The following is a 19155-nucleotide window of genomic DNA, read 5'->3' on the forward strand; positions in this document are numbered from 1 at the left end:
AAGATTAGGAGTATTGTACAATTTTACAATTTTGTATTTCTATTCAAAATGCAGTATGAGATACTATGTACATGAATAACGTTTGTATTTTATGTGGCAAAAGAAATTATTTTATAAAAAAATAACATGCTATACTTGTCTTAGTGTCAAATAAAATACATATTGTATGAATATAAGGCGTCATTTCGTAGTTAGCGCCACCTCCTCTTTTTCTTTTTTCTTCATTATTTTCTTTTCATTTTATTTTTCTTCTTTTATATTTTTATTTTTTTTCCATTTTAAAAATCTTTATTGCAATTCTTATTAACATCTAACCTCATGACGTCTACGGAAGTGCTTTGTTATCCCTCGCTGTGATTGGCCGAGCGATGCTGCATGGCCGCCTCGCGACTGTCAAGCAGCACAAGACGGCCGTTTGTTTGTTTCGTCAACACCTGCGACAAACAAACAATAACAACAAACAGAAATACACATTGAACTTGTTATTATTTGTATTTGATTTTTTGTTAGAGAAAGGACGAACATGGACGTCGACGAAGATTTCACGCGCTGACTGAGCGAGTCATGTTGTCTCGTCTGCCGCCGGGGGGGAACGGGCCGTTTCCGTGACGAGGAGGTAAAAGGAAACCAAAATAGAAATGTGTTGATGACGTAACGGTTCAGCGGTTCCTAGCTAGCACGCTAGGTAATGCTAGATTACACATAATTAACCCAGTTTTCATGTTCCGTAACGTTCACTATGCTGTCGCGTCCTAACAAAAAAAAAAAAAAAAAAACGCACACAATGACGACACAAAAGCCGCATAAACAGCCTACACCTTGGAGCATTATGTTCATTTTCGAAAAATCACATTTCGGTGGCCCAATGGCGTAAAATAAAATTAGGTAGCTGCCTAATTGTCAATTCGATCACCTGTAACCTGTTCTTACTTCTTCTTTTCTTCTTGCTACTTGGCGCTACCACCATTATATATTAATATTTTTCAATGACTGTCATTGCAACAAAAGTGAAGATTTTTTTTATCGTTAGTGTTGCGTTCTGTCAGCTTATTACTTATTATTATTTTGTCTCGGAACAGGATGAAGAGAGAAAAGCGACTTAACATCTTAAAAGTGAGTAGTTTGGTATTAGTATGCCTTATATGCTGTTAATTTGTGTCACTGCACAGCCATTTTTTTAGCATAAAAAGTGACTAACTTGGATTTAATGTGACAGTTGTGTTGTTTTTTTTGTCGCCATACATGTTTTTGTTTTTATTTACGACTGATAATATGATCTATGCGGAATATTTATTTATTTATTTATTTTTTGAGTATATCCGTGAGTCGTGGACTTAATGTGACAGCTATATATCGATTTTGTCACCATAAATGTATATTTTTGCTTAAAAGTGAGTTATATGACGTTACTGTAACGGTTAGTATGATCAATGTTTAGAATTTTGTCAAACTATATTACTTTATTTGGTTAAACGTGAGTAATATGGAGTAATTGTGACTGCCACGTGTTGATTTTTGTCACCACAAATATTTTTTTTAGCTTAAATGTGAAGAATATAGTGTCAGTATGACTGCTGCTAATGTGATTGTTGATGATTGACACCTTAAACGCATTTTTAACTCTAAAGTGGGACAGATGGGCTATGTTTTTATTTGTCACAATGTTGTTTTTGTTGTTTTTTTTTTAAGTGAAAGTAATAACTTTGGAGTTAATGTGACTGATAATAGATTACATGATGTTAGTTGTCACCATAAATTTGTTTAATCTCTTAAAAGTCATTAATAGGGAGTTAATGTGACAGATGAGATGATCTGTGTTGATTTTTGTCACCGTAGTTGTGTTTTTTAAAATGAATTTTATCTCACAGCGCCATCTCGTTACGACACCATCGAGAAGATTCAGCAGAGGGATTTTCAAATGAAAATGGAGGATATGGCCCTGTCAGGCCCAGACAACACCAGGCTGGAGGTACAACGGCATTACATATTTATTATTATGTTATTTGATGTTTAATGATTGTGTGTGTGTGTGGTAGGCCTTGGTCCACGACATCTACTCTGAGCTGGTGGAGGACGCCTGCCTGGGCCTTTGCTTTGAGGTGCATCGCGCCGTCAAGCATGGCTACTTCTTCCTGGATGACACCGACCCGGAGAGCGCCAAGGAATTCGGTTGGTACCGTTGCGCCTTCTCCCACTTATTTTCTATCAGCTTTTTGTTTTTTTTGTCTCGAGCTTAGTGGGCATCCAAAGAAAGAACTTTACAAGTGTGACTGCCCACAGTCTCCACTTTGCTGTAGTGCTCCGTTGTCATGGTCGTAACTGGTCACTCGGTTTCAAGCGTTCCGAGCAAAGTCATCAATCATTGTAATGATTGAGCAAAAACGGGTAAAAATAGTCAAATAAACACACATGCTAATGTTTGTGGAGCTGCACGCTGTGGTACTACACTCCACAGCCTCCACTTGGCTGCATCGCTTCATTTTCCCACCGCCCTCAATTTCCTCTTGGGTAAAGAACAGGGATCTGATCCGTAGGGGTTCCAAGTGGGCTGAGCGGATTTGTCATTGAAACATTTATAAAATATAGGGCTAATACTCCACAATCTCCAATTTGCTGTGTTGATCCATTGTGTTGGAAGTACCTGGTCACTCAAACAGTCATTGTTGTAACGTTTGAGGAAACACGACAGAAAAATAATTAAAATAAACACGTGCAAACATTACCTTAGCTGGCTGCAGCCATATTCTCCTTAGTTTCCACTTGGCTGAAGAACGCACCGGTTTCCTGCTATCCTTGATCTCTTGTGGATAAAGGACAACCACCTAGGGCTGGGTGATATGGAAAGGAAAAATGATCTTGATTATTATCCCAAAATGTTTTTAATATTGCTTGTAACTTTTTTTTTTTTTTTTGACTTCCAGTTTTAAAGCATCTGTACTGAAAACTAAAGAAGGTAGAGAATAGTTCAACATTTTATTAATGCCTTTTGCATACTAAGCAAAAAAGGCAACTAAAAATATAGAAAAGTATAGGAATAATTTTCACTCAACAGTGCAATGAATGCAGAAAATCCTAACACCACAGTGCACTAGTTTACAGTCCTGAGTACTGGTATTTCTAGAGGTATACAAAATACAAAATAAACAAACTGCCCCCTCAGGGATGATAAAGACACCTTGGATTGTAAACGTTATCATTTTCCAGTTATGATGCTACATACCCTGTTAACATTAATTGCTTCTTTGAAATATGCATCATCTTTAATACCATTACAGATTAGCTACTTTTGCCATGGTGCAAATCACCTGAATTATGATGATGACATGATTGATTGCTAGTATCCATACGGGTGTACCGAATTAAATACATTTAAAATCAACCCTGAAAGCTCATGTGTGAAATTAAATGATAAAGATGAAAAGGAAGGACATTTTTGCTATAATTATATTTAGTTTTAGTTTGTTTTGAAAACATAAAATGTAGTATCAGTTAGTTATCGTTTTTTATACGAATTTGTTATTTTGTTTACAAAAATGTTTTTTCAATTTTAGTGTTATTTCGTTCAAGTTCGTTAACTCTAGTCACCTTGATTTCAGGCAGAGTTGTCATTGTAACATTTGATGATACATGACTAAAAAGGAGAAAAATAAATACACAGGCTAATGTTAGCTTAGCTGTACGATGCCATACTGCACTCCTGAGTCTCCACTTGGCTGCCTCACTCCAGTTTCTCAATGCCCTCAGTCTCTTCTCGGATCAAATTTGCCTCCTAACTGCACGTGAAGTATTTAACAGGAAGCCCTCGTTCTCCTCTGCTGTCGTTTTTGCAGAGATTGTGGATCAGCCAGGACTGGACATCTTCGGCCAGGTGTACAACCAGTGGAAGAACAAGGAGTGCGAGTGTCCCAACTGCAAGCGGCTGATCGCGGCGTCTCGCTTTGCGCCGCACCTGGAGAAGTGTCTGGGCATGGGACGCAACAGCAGCCGCATCGCCAGCCGCAGGTCGGCACGACACAAATATAGCCTCCAAATATTAATTAGTATTGAATTTATGTAAAACATTTTTGATAGGCTGGCCAGCAACAACAACAACGTGAGCAAGTCAGAGAGCGACCAGGAAGACAATGATGACCTGAACGACAACGACTGGTCATACGGCGCAGAGAAGAAATGTGAGCAATCTGAAAATCAAACAGAACCTCACATTGCTCTCTTATGACAATCTTATTATATTTTTTGATTTTTTGATTGTAGCCAAGAAGAGAAAGTCAGATAAGGTAATTTTAGTTTTTTTGTCCCTTTAATATCGCCAGTGTCTTGTGCTGTCTTGTAACTCGTGTTTTTCATCTGTGCAGAATCAAAATTCACCGCGACGATCCAAATCACTAAAGCACAAAAATGGTGAGTGATGACTGAGTGAGTGATGGTGAAATTGGAATGAATTTATTAAAATTGATTGATTTTAAAATTTGAAAAATGAGTGATTAGTGTTTTTCATCTGATTTCAATAAATTCAAATATGGTACTAAAACTGGGTAAAAGTATTTTGCATTTAGATCAATTTAAATATTGAAAAATTTGTAAAATTTGACTTAAATTAATTATTTGAAAATGAAAACTGTGTGGTATGCATTTAATTTAAACAAATTATTTCAAACATTCAAAAATGAGTGAAATTGAGATAAATTTAATTTAAATGAATGATTTTAAATTTGCGGCACGTTGGCCAACTGGTTAGAGCGTCAGCCTCACAGTTCTGAGGACCCGGGTTCAATCCCCGGTCCCGCCTGTGTGGAGTTTGTATGTTCTCCACCCGTGCCTGCGTGGGTTTTCTCCGGGCTCTCCGGTTTCCTCCCACATCCCAAAAACATGCATTGATTGGAGCACGCTCCAGCACGCCCGCGACCCTAGTGAGGAGAAGCGGCTCAGAAAATGGATGGATGGATGGATTTTAAATTTGGCGGCACCGTGGATGACGCACATTCGCCATCATCATCACAGTTCTGAAGACTCGTATTCAAATCCGGCCTCGCCTGTGCGGAGTTTGCATGTTCTCCCCGTGCCTGCGTGAGTTTTCTCGGGTACTCCGGTTTCCTCCCACATCCCAAAAACATGGTCGGTTAATTGAAGACTCTAAATTGTCCGTAGGTATGAATGTGAGTGCGAATGGTTGTTTGTTTATATGTGCCCTGCGATTGGCTGGCGACCGGTCCAGGGTGTACCCTGCCTCCTGCTCGCAGTTAGCTGGGATAGGCTCCAGCATACCCGCGACCCTAGTGAGGATAAGCGGTGTAGAAGATGGATGGATGGATTTTCAACTTTGATATGAAATGTTTTATTTCATATTGTTTAAATAATTTTTCAAAGGATTTTTCCATTAATTCCATGCCTAAGAATTAGCTTAAATTTGAATAAAAATATTATAATAAACTTAAAATACTTATGTATAAATATTGTGTATTTATAATTTATTCATGCTAGATATAAAACATTATTTTATGGAAACGTTAAATGCAAACAAAATCTCTTTTATAGTCAACAAATATATTTAATTTTATTGACATAATTACAAGTATGTAAACCTTGATTTGTGTTTCAGGTGATCTGGGCAGCAATGTCACTTCAGAAGCTTTCAAGGTGACCCCTTCCTTCCCTCAATTTTTATTAGTCAGGCTTTTCTGTAATGTTTACAGGACTGTGTCAAAGACGATACGTGCTTTTTGTGTCTTTTACCTTCCTCCAGTACAACAACTACAACAACGCCGGGATCAATTACGAAACTCTGGGGCCTGAGGAAGTCAGGTCACTCCTGACCACGGTGAGAAAACTATACTTACTGTGACCAAACTGTGAACAGCAGCGTGTATAGCTCCAGCCTTGGAAAGAGTAACAAAGCGTACGACTGCCGGCGCCCCCCGATGAAGGGTTACTGATTCGGGTGGAATATTCTGGGATTCTTGCGTTTCTAGCGCAATACAAAAGTGTACCATACTGTACCGTCCGGTTGGTGGAAACGAGGCTTGAGGATGGATGGTTTGCTATGGGTGTGTCTGTTTGTGCAGCAATGTGGGGTAATCTCGGAACACACCAAGAAGATGTGCACCAGGTATGTACAACACACACACACACAGACTGCCGTGAAGTGGTGATGTCTGCCTTAGCCTATCAGTTTTCCCCTTTAACTTGATACTGCTCTAAAGTGAAAGTGCATGATGACTTTCACTTTCATCTGCATCTGCTTGAAATGTTGGGACTGACTGAAGGTTGAACACAAGTTGGCAGCAAGACTGGCGAGCCATCAACCTGCACACACGCACCTCCAGGTGGGCGACCAGTCACCAGCCTCTTTCACACAGAGACCCTGCCAAACGGCCACCAAAATGACCCCGCTTTTACACAGTGACACTGTGTCTCACAATCAGATATTAAAGGAGTTTGCAATTAAAAAACAAAAAAATCACTTTTTGTCATATTAGTTAAAACTGTCATTATGGAAAAAAACAACCAATCGTAGAAGGTGTGACTGACGAGGTGTGTTAATCATAAGCCGTGCACTCACGGGCACACCTCAGAAGCCTCACGTTATGGGCTTCAGGAGCTTTGCTGAAACTATTAGGGGATATACACCTCTTGGGGGGGGATGCTCATCTCTTGTTTGTCAACAACTCAGTATATGATGAGCAAACAGAATCATAAAAAGGAATTGGACAGATGCTGAGAAAAAACAAGAGTAAACATAGTTACTATTAGAGGTGGCGGAAGCTCAGGCAGTTGAGACTGAGAGGATTCAGAACCGATGCGGGATTAGCAACATTTCTGCTTAACAGGTACATTCATCATCTTGTTTTCATTTTTAATTGAGTTTACATTCCAAAAAAGAAAACTTCAAACCGAGAACATTTAGTTTTATATAGTGACGCACTGAATTTTAGGTCACCAAAAATGTTTTGCCCGAAATGTCCCAAAAGTCCATTTTAGTTTCTCTACCGAAAGGTTTTTGTCACTGAAATAAAACGGCCCAAACAAAAAATAAATAACAGGGCGTCCACACTGAACAGTTGCCCAAGCTCCCTGCTTTCCGCTGTTCGTACCGGGGAATGCTTGTGGCACCCTATTTTTGTGCCGCCCCAGCTTCTTATGAGCTACAGCTAGCTAGCTAACGCTTTTAAACATGATGTGAATCCCCTGAAGCGAAAGTTTGTTTCGTGTCAAGTGTCATCACAGCAATGAGTCACGAATCATCGCCTCCATGGGAGTGAATAAGCTATACAGTATTCTGACGAGTATTATTTTCACGTAAGGAGGATGAGGAGTAGAGTAAGACAGAGAAGCCAATTGCTAAGCTATCGTGACATGTAGTTGCAAAACACAGAAATAATTGATTAAGTAACACAGTACATATGTCACAGGTCTGGCTGGAACCACGTTATAGCGGCGAGTAACCAACTTTGAAAAGCAAAATAGCAGGCAAATGAATGCGTGTCTGGAGAGAAATATACACAATAATGCTACACAGCCACACTGGACCAGAAGCGGAAACCGAAAATTAATTGGTACACCACTACATCACCTGAGAACAGGGGCCTATAAGTTTAAAAGTACATTAATATATTAAATATAATTAGGAACACTTTTACTAATCCCACAATTAGGAAATTTGCATCGCTTCGGCAGCAAAAGTGGATAGAGAAAACACAAAAATAGCATGCAAGACATTTGGCTACATCTGTCTCTCTCATTACAAGGTTGATGCATTTAAATAATATATTTACAAGAAATACATTGCAATAACAAATATTGAAGACCTAGTTTATTAACGATTACAATTATAGAGTAATGATTACGTTGTGCTATTGAACAATATGCAGAATTATTTTTATCCTATTACATAATATAGTGCAATAACTGTCCTGTGGTAATGATTTTGACATAATTTTAAAAAATCAGACATTGTTTTGGAAGTTAACTTCTATAAGTTGGCAGCTCTGCAGTCATAGCAATAAATGGAATTTTACTAATAATTGGCATCGTAATTTCTTTCGGTGTTTCGGCCTTGGATTCGCCATTTTTGTTTTTCTGTTTCGGCCAAGAATTTTCTTTTCGGTGTATCACTAGTGTTACAGTAACACTCCGTTACAAGTAAGTCATGCTCCCAACTAACGTTGGCTTTTTACAGTGTAAATTCAAACTGTGAGACGACATCCTGCCATCAAATGAGTAAACCACACCACCGTCTGCTGTGATGTATAAAATACTTGTCTGACAACACGTGACACTGTTGGGCGTTAAAACTCGTAACCACGTTCGAGCTTTCTGCTAGTCCTTTCTACACAGATGCCGCCCCATCTCTGCTATGCCTCAAACTCTAAAGCTAAAAAACAAAAAACAGTAAATGAAACAGTGAATTCACCAAACCCTCTCATGGAACAGAGAAAAGGCAGACAGTATACTTCTTAGACAATGAAATGAACACAAGTGGGGGTCGATCCACAGGGTCTTTATTGTGAAAATGAACAGTGAATGTTGTACGTAACCAATAAATAAAAATAAAAAAACAGCTAGTGTTTCATAAGCCTTAATCGCGAAGACACACACCGGCACGCTCCTCTTCCTCCCGACTCACTCATCCAATCACAAATCACACTCAGAAACCTTCAATGTCTCACAGAAAGTCGGAATTTGTAGAACTCTAGCAAGACTCCACCGAAAATGGTCAGTAGCAGGGTTGCTGCAATACAGTATTGCAAAGCACTGCCTCCCCCTGTGATTTATTTTTATAATTCTACTACTGTAGCAAGTAGTGACCCTGCAATAGTGTTGTGTGAACTGGAGTTACACAATAGAATTTAAAAAAAAATATATATAAAATTATTAAATTTATTTTTTAAATAATAAATTCCAACTGTCTGAAAGGCAGTGAAGGTGTCTGAATGTGATTGGATGAGTGAGTCGGGGGTGGGGCGACTGCACCTGGGGAAGGTGTGGATCATATATCTTTTACTTGGAGGTAGAAGTCAAGCAGTTGCACGGATCGTAGTAAGTTGACAGCTTAAAAAATATAAATGATGTCATTGATTTGACTATTAAAAAAAAACAAAAAACATTCAACCCCACTCGGGATGCAGGATACTGTGTTGCTGTGTGAAAGCGCCGACAGGCACGACAGTTACCACACCCACTCTGCTTAGTACGACTTAAGGAGGCTAATTATGGTGAAAGGGTCGCCCTCCATCGAGGCTCGTGCGTGAGTCGGTCAGGGATGTGTAACGCCACCTTGTGTCCTGCCCACCAGGTCTCAGCGATGTCCCCAGCACACGGACGAGCAGAGGAGGAGCGTCAGGGTGTTCCTCCTGGGGCCGTCCGCGTGAGTGTGCCCCGTCCCCCACTCCGCCCGCATCCAGTCCTTAACTCCTCGCCCCTTCTCTTACAATTGTACTGACTTCATGAGTGAGCGAATGGTTCTATCAGTTATTTTTGCCATCTTTAAGGACTTTTCATTTGTAAATGATTACCTGAAGTCAGGAGCGTGAGTAAACGTGTGAGCGTGTGCGTAAAGGCTTCTTTATACTCGCGCGGACGGCAACCGCGCTGACGACACTGCGGCTGTCCCACGCATAGTTTGCCTTTATACTAGAACGCAACCCACGCGCGCAGTTTTGAAAATGTACTGCAGTTCACTTCCAAGTCGGGAGTGTCGCTAGGACCGGTATTGGCGAGGACACCACAGGGTGGAGTTTCCTCTGCATTTTTTTGGCCGTCTCCGGTAGCCGTTTTTAACTTTCCTTTCCGTAACAAGGAACAAAGTAACAACAATGACGACTGTGGAACAGTGTCTGCTAGAACAAATGGGCCTAGATGACCACATGATATGTTTAATTACGCTGCAAAATCGATCGAGAAGGCGGCGGCGTAGATGGTATGTAGAACCAAGGGGCACGCTGAGTACGTCATCACAGCATGTGACTAAAATGGACCAATCACGAGAGATGATCTCCGCGGCGTTCGACGCGCAGCAACAATTTTTGACGTGTGCGCGTCACGCTACGCAGACGGGCCCCGCGGGGCAATTCGTCTGTCACGTGATGCTACGCGGGCGTTGTCAGCCGCGCAACCGCGGGAGTATAAAGAGGCCTTAAGGGTAGGAGTGTGTGTGTGTGTGTGATGTTAGGAGTCAAATGTAGTGGAGTGGCTGGAGAGTGTGACTGTTTGTCAGTAGTGAAAGGCAAAAATAACACCATAGACACTATCAAAAGCATGTCATACCATATTAGCATATTGTACCAAGTTTCATTTCCAACGAGCAGAACTGGAAGTGATCTGAACGTGTTTCCCGTGGTCACCAGGTCGTCCCTGCCCGACGCCACAGCGGAGAGCAACACGTTTGAGCTCCAAGGGGACAGTGGTGGGGCTCAGAACCTCATCAGCCGCCTGCAGTGGGAAGACTCGCCGGAGATTTCACCCACCGACTCCGCCTCGTCCAGAGCCAGTAAGGAATGAGTTGCTATTTAGGACAGTTTTAGATTACTTTAGTTTTAATTACTTAATTTATATATTTATTTTTAATTTTTCCCATTGTTTTTAAAAATTATCTATTTTATTCTTTCTGTTCATCCCATTGACTGTGCCTCCTCCAGAGCCAGTAAGGAAAGAATCACTATAATCTTTTCACATTATATATTTTTATTTTAGTTTTTGTATTATTAATTTATTCTGTGTATCTATTTATTATTGTTGTTTTTGCATTGTTTAATGTTTTATTTTTGCCAGACTAATGTTGTTTTTGTATGTAATTTATTTTTTATTCATTTATATTTTATTTATTTATATGTTTTTGTATTTTATTTAGTATTGTTTTTATTATTTAAGAACTACATATTATTCTTATGAATACATTCCTTTTTGTTTTGTTTGTTATTAATTTACTTGTACATGTATTATTTTATATATACAGTATATATATATATATATATATGTGTATGTTAAGTACATTTTCCAATGTTTTTTAACTTTCCGTCCACCATTTTTGTAGTTTTAATGTCCAGGACTCTGCAAGTAGTTTTCACTTTTTACTCTATTCACCATTGTTCTATGCGTTTGTGTTCTTTGTGTTCTCTGTGCCTTTTCCCTGAAGTGACTTTCTTCTGGCTTCTAATTGGCAGAAATGTCCTTGTATACAGTATATAGCACCGCCTGTTTCAAACTCCTTCCATCTCTCCTTACAGGCACCAACCATTCGGACACTCGCAGGCCGAAGAAAAAGAAGCGAACCTCGCTGGCTTTGAACAGCACAGCAGGAGGCGGCGGTGAAGGAACAAGCGGAAATCTAACGAGTGGCGGCAATGGCGGTGTCTCGCACAGTAACATTAGCTTGGCCGCCAAGAAAAAGCGTCCCAAACTTCCTGCTCCTCCTTCTATTTCCAGTATCTACGACGACTTGAACTAGCACCAGAGGACATTTTACCCCATGTCTCTATGTCAACTTGAGAGGAAGTGTCGGTTGGGATGATGCGTTCAGGTGCACCAACAATCTCACACGCACACTCACACACACATTCCTCTGTTCTCTCTATTGCTGCGTGTATTTCAGGTGAAGTGCGACTTGTGTATAACGTATTTCCGCAAATGGTGGCCTCCACGAAACGATATAACCCAAAAGAAAAAAAACACCCTCCTCTGGTACAGTACCCCAAAAGACAAATCCGAAAAGACAAATGCCTCCCCTCCAATAAACACCATACCCCAAGGAGAAACACAAATTGATGCCGTACCCCAAAAGACGCCTCCTCTGTAGGCACCACAACCTAAAAGTCAAATAGCCCCACCCTCCAATAGACACTGTACCCCAAGACAGATTAAAAAAGACAAACGTCTCCCTCCAACAGATGGCCTATCACAAAAGAACAAATTGATCCCTCCCTTCAATAGACGCCATACATCAAAAGACAGATGTATCCTTCCAATTAAGGCTGTACTCCAAAAGACAAAGACCTGCCTCCAGTAGATGCCAAAGCTCAAAAGACAAATAGACAACTTTCTCTAATAGATGCCATACCCCAAAAGACAAATATAGCTTCCCTCCAATAGACGCCGTACTCCAAAAGAGAAATCGACGCCTCCCCAATAGGTGAATTTTGTCATATTCCAAAAGACAAATAGACAACGCACCCCGAAAGAAAAATGGACACCTACCTCCAATAGAAGCCACACCCCAAAGGCACATAGCACCTCCCTCCAATAGACACGTCCCTTCAGTTGACACCATACCCCAAAAGACTGACATGGGGTCGCGCCACATTGCATTACTGGCCACTATTTGTCGAAATACGCTACTTTTGTATACTTATGTGACATATTTGGTTTTGTCAAGATGATTGTGACCTGATTATTTGATGTAAAGGATCCAAATGGTGATTATGGTATTGTACATGTTTACCACGCACATGCACACACACTTTGTATTTGCACATTTCACTGTAGTGGTGGTTGAGACGGACAAGGTAAGCTCACGTATTTTAAATCTAATTGTGTATATTTTTATAGTCCCGTGAGGTTTTGTTGTTTTTTTGTTTTTTTTTCTGGTGATGTCAGCGCTAAATATCAACAAATGGAGGGGGAAAAAAAGTATTTTACGAGCGCTGTTCTGCGTTACTGATGTCTGTAAATAAACAAAAAGGGTGGAAAGTTTTTTTTTTCCAATACTTTTAATTGGAGACATCAGACTCAAAATTGCTTTTTTTCTCCTAAGTGCCAGATTAATCTGTTTCATTCATTCATTTTATTTACACTGTATACACATTGTACACGAAATACACCAGGCCTGATATACTTTCATGTTACAGTATCTCAGCCTTTAAATTAATTTCTACACGCCACAGAAAAAAACGTCATCTTGAAGCATTGACAGGGAAAAGCAGCCTCAAACAACGGAAAGCAGAAATAAAAGCTCAATTAATCACAAACTTTAGTCCGTTTTTTTCCATAAAACCTCCACCAAGGAAATTTGTCTTCATAACAGTTTGTTAGCGTCTTAGGCAGGATTAGCCAAAAACTGCCTGACTGGGTCCCGAAGATGTTTTATGACGGGGAAGGACAACGGTGGAGGGGAAAAGGCGCCAAACAATGGTGAACTTCTGCTTGTTTTTTTTGTTTGTTTTTTTCCTCTTTGATTTTCAGCATATAGATGATCCAAATATAAGAGTTTCGGGGGCCTTGGCAGAGGTTGCTCTCGTGTTACGTGCTGCTGAGTTTCTTCAGCGGCTGTGCATGCCGAAGATGAGGAAGCTGAAGAAGACGGTGACGCCCACCAGGGAGATAGTGGCGGGCGCAGTGAAGAACTGGCGGTAGTTGATGCGGAAGTACCACACCACGGCCAGGATCACCACGAACACGGGCACCACTAGGCTGCCCGTGCTGATGGCCACGCCTGCCGCCCGCAAGCCCCCAGTGACAGTAGTCTCAGCAGAACCCGCTGCCTCAGCTTCGGGGCTGCCGTCGTGCGAGGCCTGCGAGACGTGGCAGTGGATGACGCTGTTGTGAGTCACGTTCAGGGACAGCAGAGTCCTCTTGGAGTCCTGGAGGAGTTGGCCTTGGTAGATCAGCTTGATCTGATGCTCACGCCCAGAGAAGTACTTACTGACCAGGGAGAAAACCACAAGGTAAATGACATATTTTCTAATAGATAATGTAGTGAAAATATTATACATGTTAAAGGTATAACAGTATTCCCTTCCCCATTTACAATTTGCTGCTCACAAATTCCCCAATTGCATGATTTTAGGGGGGAACTATTTGCTGTATTTTTGCTCTTTCTAAAACTAACATTTATTGATAATCTACTGTTTCATGGCAAAAAAAATGGTTTTCATGGTACAAGTTTGTGTTCTTGTGACAAAAAGTGTAGTTTATGTAGCAAGATCTAGTATTTTGCAGCAAAATAGCGCCGTCCTTTTGCTAAATCCAAAATCACTGCGTTTCAGGAAAAAGAAACGCCACTATGCTTGAGTTACCAACCACTCCATCGTTCAAAATGGTATTATACCTTATATTGCGCACCAACATCAAAGCAATACCACACCAAAATCATGTTCAATAGCCAATTTAAATGTGCTTAAAACATCTAATTTATTAACGCTGTCATTGATTAAAATGGTATGGACACATTGGCGATGCCAGCCTTGCGCATCAAAGTCTGTGCTCGTGCCGAACGTCTGACCAGACAAAAACCCTTTAATCCTTCACAAAAGCACGTGACTTCCCAAAATCTTTTTCAAAGGTCTTAAGGTCTCAAAAAACCAAGCAGACGTCGGCCGTTGAGCGTCGGTGGGCGCCGTTGGCCAGGTGTGCCTCGCACCTTCTGTACGAATGAGCCGTCGCCAGGCAGTTTTCGCCCGATTCAACAAGTTGAATCTGCATCGGCCAAATGTGACAATTGATCACTCTGATTGGCTGTTAGCTAGCGAATCAGTGTACAAGACAAAATGGAAGTTACGAAAGCAAACAAACGGTGAAGAAGTCGGCATCCAAAGAAGGCAAGCACAGGATTTGCTCATGTTGTACTTATTTTCCATCTCATCGCACGCATATTGACGACATTGCCACCTGGACAAAACTGGAAGCTTTGTTTACACTCATGATATTCATGGGTCTCACACACACACTGACTACTTCCGCCTATGGTATGGAGGGGTATTACTTCTCACGGATTCGCAGAAGGTACTTAGTAGATTATGGCGGGATCAACTTGCTGCGCTGTGTCCGCTGTCACTTTAACCTGCCCGACATGCAGGTATGTTGAGACCTTTAGATGCAATAAATAGAACGGTGAGCTGACTAAGTAGTAGGGGTGGGTAAAAATATCGATTCATTGCAAAACATTCTCCCACAATTCAATATTGATACAGCAAATCCTTTGAATCGATTCACCTCGCTTTGCATGTACTTCACATTGTATGGACGGAAGCCGCACTCGACTAAACAACAAAATGGTGACTAAAGCAAGTAGCGGCAGCATCTGCGGTCGGTCCCTGCACTATTTGTCAGCGTGAAGCAGGTGACTTTTACTTTTAAATTTGACGTTTGTGATTATTTCAGATTCCCCTGTAAATTCGGAACACACAAAATGGACAAAAGACACTCGAATAAATACGCAAAATACCAACACGAAAACATGTCAGAAGTCTCCTTCCAATTCCAGTTTTAAGACAGAGGTCTTGGAGTCGTTCAATTGGGCAGAAAGAGTGGCTCATACATGTAATACAGAGCGACTGACTGTACGTATGTAACTCATTTAATTTCTAATGAGTGGGAATCAGTGTCAAATGTTCTGCAGACTAGCCCTGCACGGAAGCCACATACGAGGGAGCAATACAGCAAACTTGTTGGCAAAGGCAATGAATGAATGGGGTTTGACAAAGAAAGTAGGCTATTGGAAACCGCCACAAATACTGTATGCTATATAGCTGTCATCCTGTTTATTTTTATACTCTTGTGCAAATAAGTTATTGTGCACATTTTTTAAATTTCAATTCCCAAGAGGAAATAAACATTTGTTTACATGCACTTTCCCTGTGTGTTACACACAACTGTCATGTTTTTTTTTACTTTTGTACTCCATGTGCATAAACAAGTTGCGTGCAAATTATTATTTTTTTACTTAAAAAATGTGATGCGACATGTTTACATGGCATCAAAATAAATATTTCAAAATTGTCATAATTTACTCTTATTTAATTGTATTTCTACTTCTTACTGAAACGATATCGGAGCATTTAAATCAAAATCTAATTGAACTGCAACCGAAAGATTCAAAATCGAGTTGAACCATGAGGCGGAAATAAATATGTACGCAACTTAGCTTCATGGCTGACCACTTCCTTCTGTACCAAAGCGTTACAGCGATCCTAGTTTTATACTCATTACTGTCTAAAAAAAACATCCAGACAATATAATGCCGCACGGCTCCTGTGGAGTGAAGAAGAGGCAGACTGTTATGACAATTCTCAGACAGTTCAAGTGTCCAGGAGAGTTAATGGATTTCTTCGCAAGCTATTTAACACTTTCAATTGGTTAACAGTGCGTGAAAATAACAGACGACATGGGGACAGACCAATAATATCTATTTGTGAAAAAATATATGAACATTTGGACAAAACGTGCGCCCTAACCTTTTGAGCTGGTCCACGGTGTGGTGAGGCTTGACGACAGCCACTTCCTCAGTGTCGTTTAAAAACTTGAGTCGCACGCAAAAGGGCGGCGTGGCAGACACGTCCTTTTTATGTACCCCCTCCGTCTCCTCGTCTTCGCCGTAATCGTCGTCTTCCTCCTCATCCGAAGCTTGAATCCTTCTCCCGGGGAGCGCTTTGCTCTGAATGTCCAGTAGCAGTTCCGCGTCCTCGGACGGTAGCCCCTCATCCACCTCACTGTCATCCGGCTTGTTCTCCGGTGAGGGCTGGATAGAGGCAGTCTGCTCGGGTGCGTCGGCCTGGGCTTCGCCGCCTGCGTCCCCCCCCGCACCGATGAGGGAGGCGTGCGTGCCCGCCGTCAGGATGGTGCCCAGGATGTGGTCGCCGCGCTCGACCACATGCGTGGAGACCCAGGCCAGGATCAGTGCCAGGGCCACCAGCAGGGCACCGCCCGCCGCGGTGGCCTCACCGCCCATCCCCTCCAGCATGGTCAGTGCACACACTGCCATCCTCTTGTCCTGCACAAGGACAGTGTTAACATTAGCTAGTTTTTTTGTCACCAAATCTGGTATTTTGGGACAAAATATGGAATTCTTGTCAGATAATACAGTGTTTTGTGACAATATTTTTTAGGGATTACTCCGGTGTTATGGAACAAAAACTTTCACGGCATGATCTAATAATTTTTGTGACGAATAGTTTCAAGGCACAATATAGTGTTTTGGAATCAAACATATTTTTCATGACAAAATCTAGTGATAATGGTGCAAAATATAATTTTTATGCCATAATCTAGTGTTTTGTAATATATTGTTTGCACGACAATCTTCTTTCTGTGGGAAGCAGTGTTTTTGTGGCAAAATTAAGTATTCAAATTACATAGTTTCCATGGCATGATATTGTTTGTGACTAAATGTTTTTCATGACATATTGCTCTGTGTAGGTGTAATTTTCATGGCGTATTCTTAGGGTTCTGTGACAATATATGCAGTATTCTTTATGAAATCATTGTTTTTGTGACAAAAGTATTTTTTATTGTATAATCTGGTGTGTATATTAATTGTTTTTCATGGGAAAATGTAGTGTTTTGCGACATGGTAGTTTTAGTGTCAATCGGTTTTGTGACAAAATATGCATACTGCATTTCATAGCATAATATACTGATTGTATTACAAAATGTGTAGTTTCACTGGCATAATCTGTTGTTTTGAAAATATGTAGTTGGAGGGGGGGGGGGTTAATCCAGTGTTTGTGACAAAAATATGTAGTCTTTGTGACATAATCTTGTGATTTTATAACTACATTACATTGTTTCCACGGAATTATCTACCATATTACACATCTTTCATCGCACAATGTGGTAAAATATGTACGGAAATCGTAAATTTAATATATATATATATATAAATTCATAAATAACAGCAAATGCATTAAGAAAAAACAGGAAAAGTCAAACCCGGAAGTACGGTAACGCCATTCAAAACGGACAATTTGTTGACGTCAGAATCCGGTTATTTAACATTGGACTGGAGGAACGCATACAAAACATATCTTTTTTAACATACTGGTGTGTTTTAACGCGGATTAATGAGCCAGCAAGTGAGCAACATTGTGACTCCCGTCAAAGTGTTAATCCATGTCAACAACAACGAGCGGCGTTAGCCTCTCAAGCTAACCAAAGCTTCATAAAAACCAAGAGTTCATTGTGTCATTTTCCCGTTTATTCGTCGTGGCACCGATGTAACAACCCAACGTTCAACGTCAATGTGGACGACACGATTATTTCTTACCGGCCAGGCGCGTAATCACAGCATGTTTGACGGTGAACCCTCTGGATGCTAGTAGCTAGCAAGCGGCTACTTCCTCAAAACAACACACACACATATACAGGAGGAAGGGTGGGGTGACGTCGGTAAACAGACGACGCGTAGTGTTCTCCCTCAAACATATTTAACCTTTATTTTACGTTTATGTATTTTATTTACATCATAAAAACGTCTCAACAGTTTTTCAGCGGGTTTAAAAAAAACAGTTCCAGTGCCCCTCAAAAACACCATACATTTAAAAATAATAATAATCTAGCACAATATTGGATGAAAACAAAGATAATTTAAAGACATAAACGTGTCTTGTAAAGTGTGATTACTGTATGTACTGTAGTATTCGTGTGGTGGATCTGTGCCTTTTAAAACAAAATATTGACAGACTCGTGGTCCAGATAAAAAAGACAGTGTTGTTACGTTCGCGAACGTTTCGTTCAGAAGAACGAATCTTTTTAGTGAACGAACTGAACTGAATCAATATATGAAATGATTCGTTGTTTTAGCTTGGCCGCCGTGAGGCGAGCGAGTCGCCTGGGAGCGGAAACGGATCTGAAGCGTTCTGTCACTCTAAATCTTCGGCGAATGACCAATGTGCAGCCAGCGTGCAGTTGGGGGCGGGACTTGATTTAACGTACTGCCATGTGATGTGCGATTCGCGAGCGTTGTCACTCACTTCGGCGAATGACCAATGAGAAGCCAGCGTTCAGGCAGCGCCGTGCAGGCGGGGGAGGGACTTAAGTGAACTGAGTGATTCGTTCAGTGAACTGGTGTACTTAGGAACTGACGAGTGATTCGTTCCGTGAACTGGTGTACTGAGGAACTGAAGAGTGATTCGTTGAACTTATCGTCAATTGACTGTCTGTTGTCGGCTCCAACGACCGGAGACAAATTCCTTGTGTGTTTTCTGGACATACTTGGCAAATAAAGTTGATTCTGATTGTTCGCTGAACTTATCGTTCGCGATCCGTACACTTCTCTAAAGACTCTGATAGATAGATAGATAGATAATTTTATGCAGAAGGACTTTGACTTCAGTAATGCATATTGCTCGAGTTCTGTGGTTTTCAGATTGTGTGGGGGTCCATAAAGGCAACTGTGTGTGTGCATGCATCCGTGGCGGTTCGATGTTGGGCTTGGGGGGAAGAGACAGC

At 40.9% G+C, this 19155-nt stretch overlaps 2 protein-coding genes across 6 annotated transcripts; one reads left to right on the top strand and one right to left on the bottom strand.

Annotated features, from left to right (window-relative positions):
- The first annotated feature begins 359 nt into the window (after window positions 1–359).
- atxn7l3a (ataxin 7 like 3a) lies at window positions 360–12959 on the top strand. 5 transcript variants are annotated; one of them, XM_061749674.1, is made up of 14 exons: window positions 368–616; window positions 1080–1113; window positions 1869–1969; window positions 2037–2169; window positions 3831–4002; window positions 4072–4172; window positions 4255–4277; window positions 4356–4401; window positions 5600–5637; window positions 5744–5818; window positions 6063–6106; window positions 9293–9364; window positions 10344–10486; window positions 11223–12959. In XM_061749674.1, the coding sequence occupies exons 3-14, from the start codon at window positions 1919–1921 to the stop codon at window positions 11441–11443; spliced, it is 1119 nt and encodes a 372-aa protein (XP_061605658.1). In that variant the 5' UTR covers window positions 368–616; window positions 1080–1113; window positions 1869–1918; the 3' UTR covers window positions 11444–12959. The 5 variants fall into 5 exon arrangements, 3 of the variants coding, with proteins under 3 accessions (XP_061605660.1, XP_061605659.1, XP_061605658.1); XR_009784883.1 differs by lacking the exon at window positions 11223–12959 and having other exon boundaries at window positions 362–616; window positions 9293–9447; window positions 10344–10484; XR_009784884.1 differs by lacking the exon at window positions 6063–6106 and having other exon boundaries at window positions 363–616; window positions 11223–11362.
- tmub2 (transmembrane and ubiquitin-like domain containing 2) lies at window positions 12757–18129 on the bottom strand. Its single transcript, XM_061749677.1, has 3 exons — window positions 17972–18129; window positions 16164–16699; window positions 12757–13632 (listed from the first exon to the last, which is right to left on the bottom strand). Exons 2-3 carry the CDS (start codon window positions 16688–16690, stop codon window positions 13251–13253), a joined length of 909 nt encoding a protein of 302 aa, XP_061605661.1. The 5' UTR covers window positions 16691–16699; window positions 17972–18129; the 3' UTR covers window positions 12757–13250.
- Between the last annotated feature and the right edge of the window lie 1026 nt (window positions 18130–19155).

This window comes from Phyllopteryx taeniolatus, chromosome 16, assembly GCF_024500385.1.
Source record: "Phyllopteryx taeniolatus isolate TA_2022b chromosome 16, UOR_Ptae_1.2, whole genome shotgun sequence".
Taxonomy (NCBI): Eukaryota; Metazoa; Chordata; class Actinopteri; order Syngnathiformes; family Syngnathidae; genus Phyllopteryx; species Phyllopteryx taeniolatus.

What these genes read in the sequence shown, in the direction of transcription:
- tmub2 (XM_061749677.1), bottom strand. Translation starts at nt 16,690, where the DNA reads ATGGCAGTGTGTGCACTGACCATGCTGGAGGGGATGGGCGGTGAGGCC. An exon ending in ACCGTGGACCAGCTCAAAAG is followed by an intron (nt 13,633 to 16,163) that starts GTTAGGGCGCAC and finishes CTCCCTGGTCAG; the next exon opens with TAAGTACTTCTCTGGGCGTG.
- atxn7l3a (XM_061749674.1), top strand. Translation starts at nt 1,919, where the DNA reads ATGAAAATGGAGGATATGGCCCTGTCAGGCCCAGACAACACCAGGCTG. An exon ending in CAGACAACACCAGGCTGGAG is followed by an intron (nt 1,970 to 2,036) that starts GTACAACGGCAT and finishes TGTGTGTGGTAG; the next exon opens with GCCTTGGTCCACGACATCTA. An exon ending in AGCCGCATCGCCAGCCGCAG is followed by an intron (nt 4,003 to 4,071) that starts GTCGGCACGACA and finishes CATTTTTGATAG; the next exon opens with GCTGGCCAGCAACAACAACA.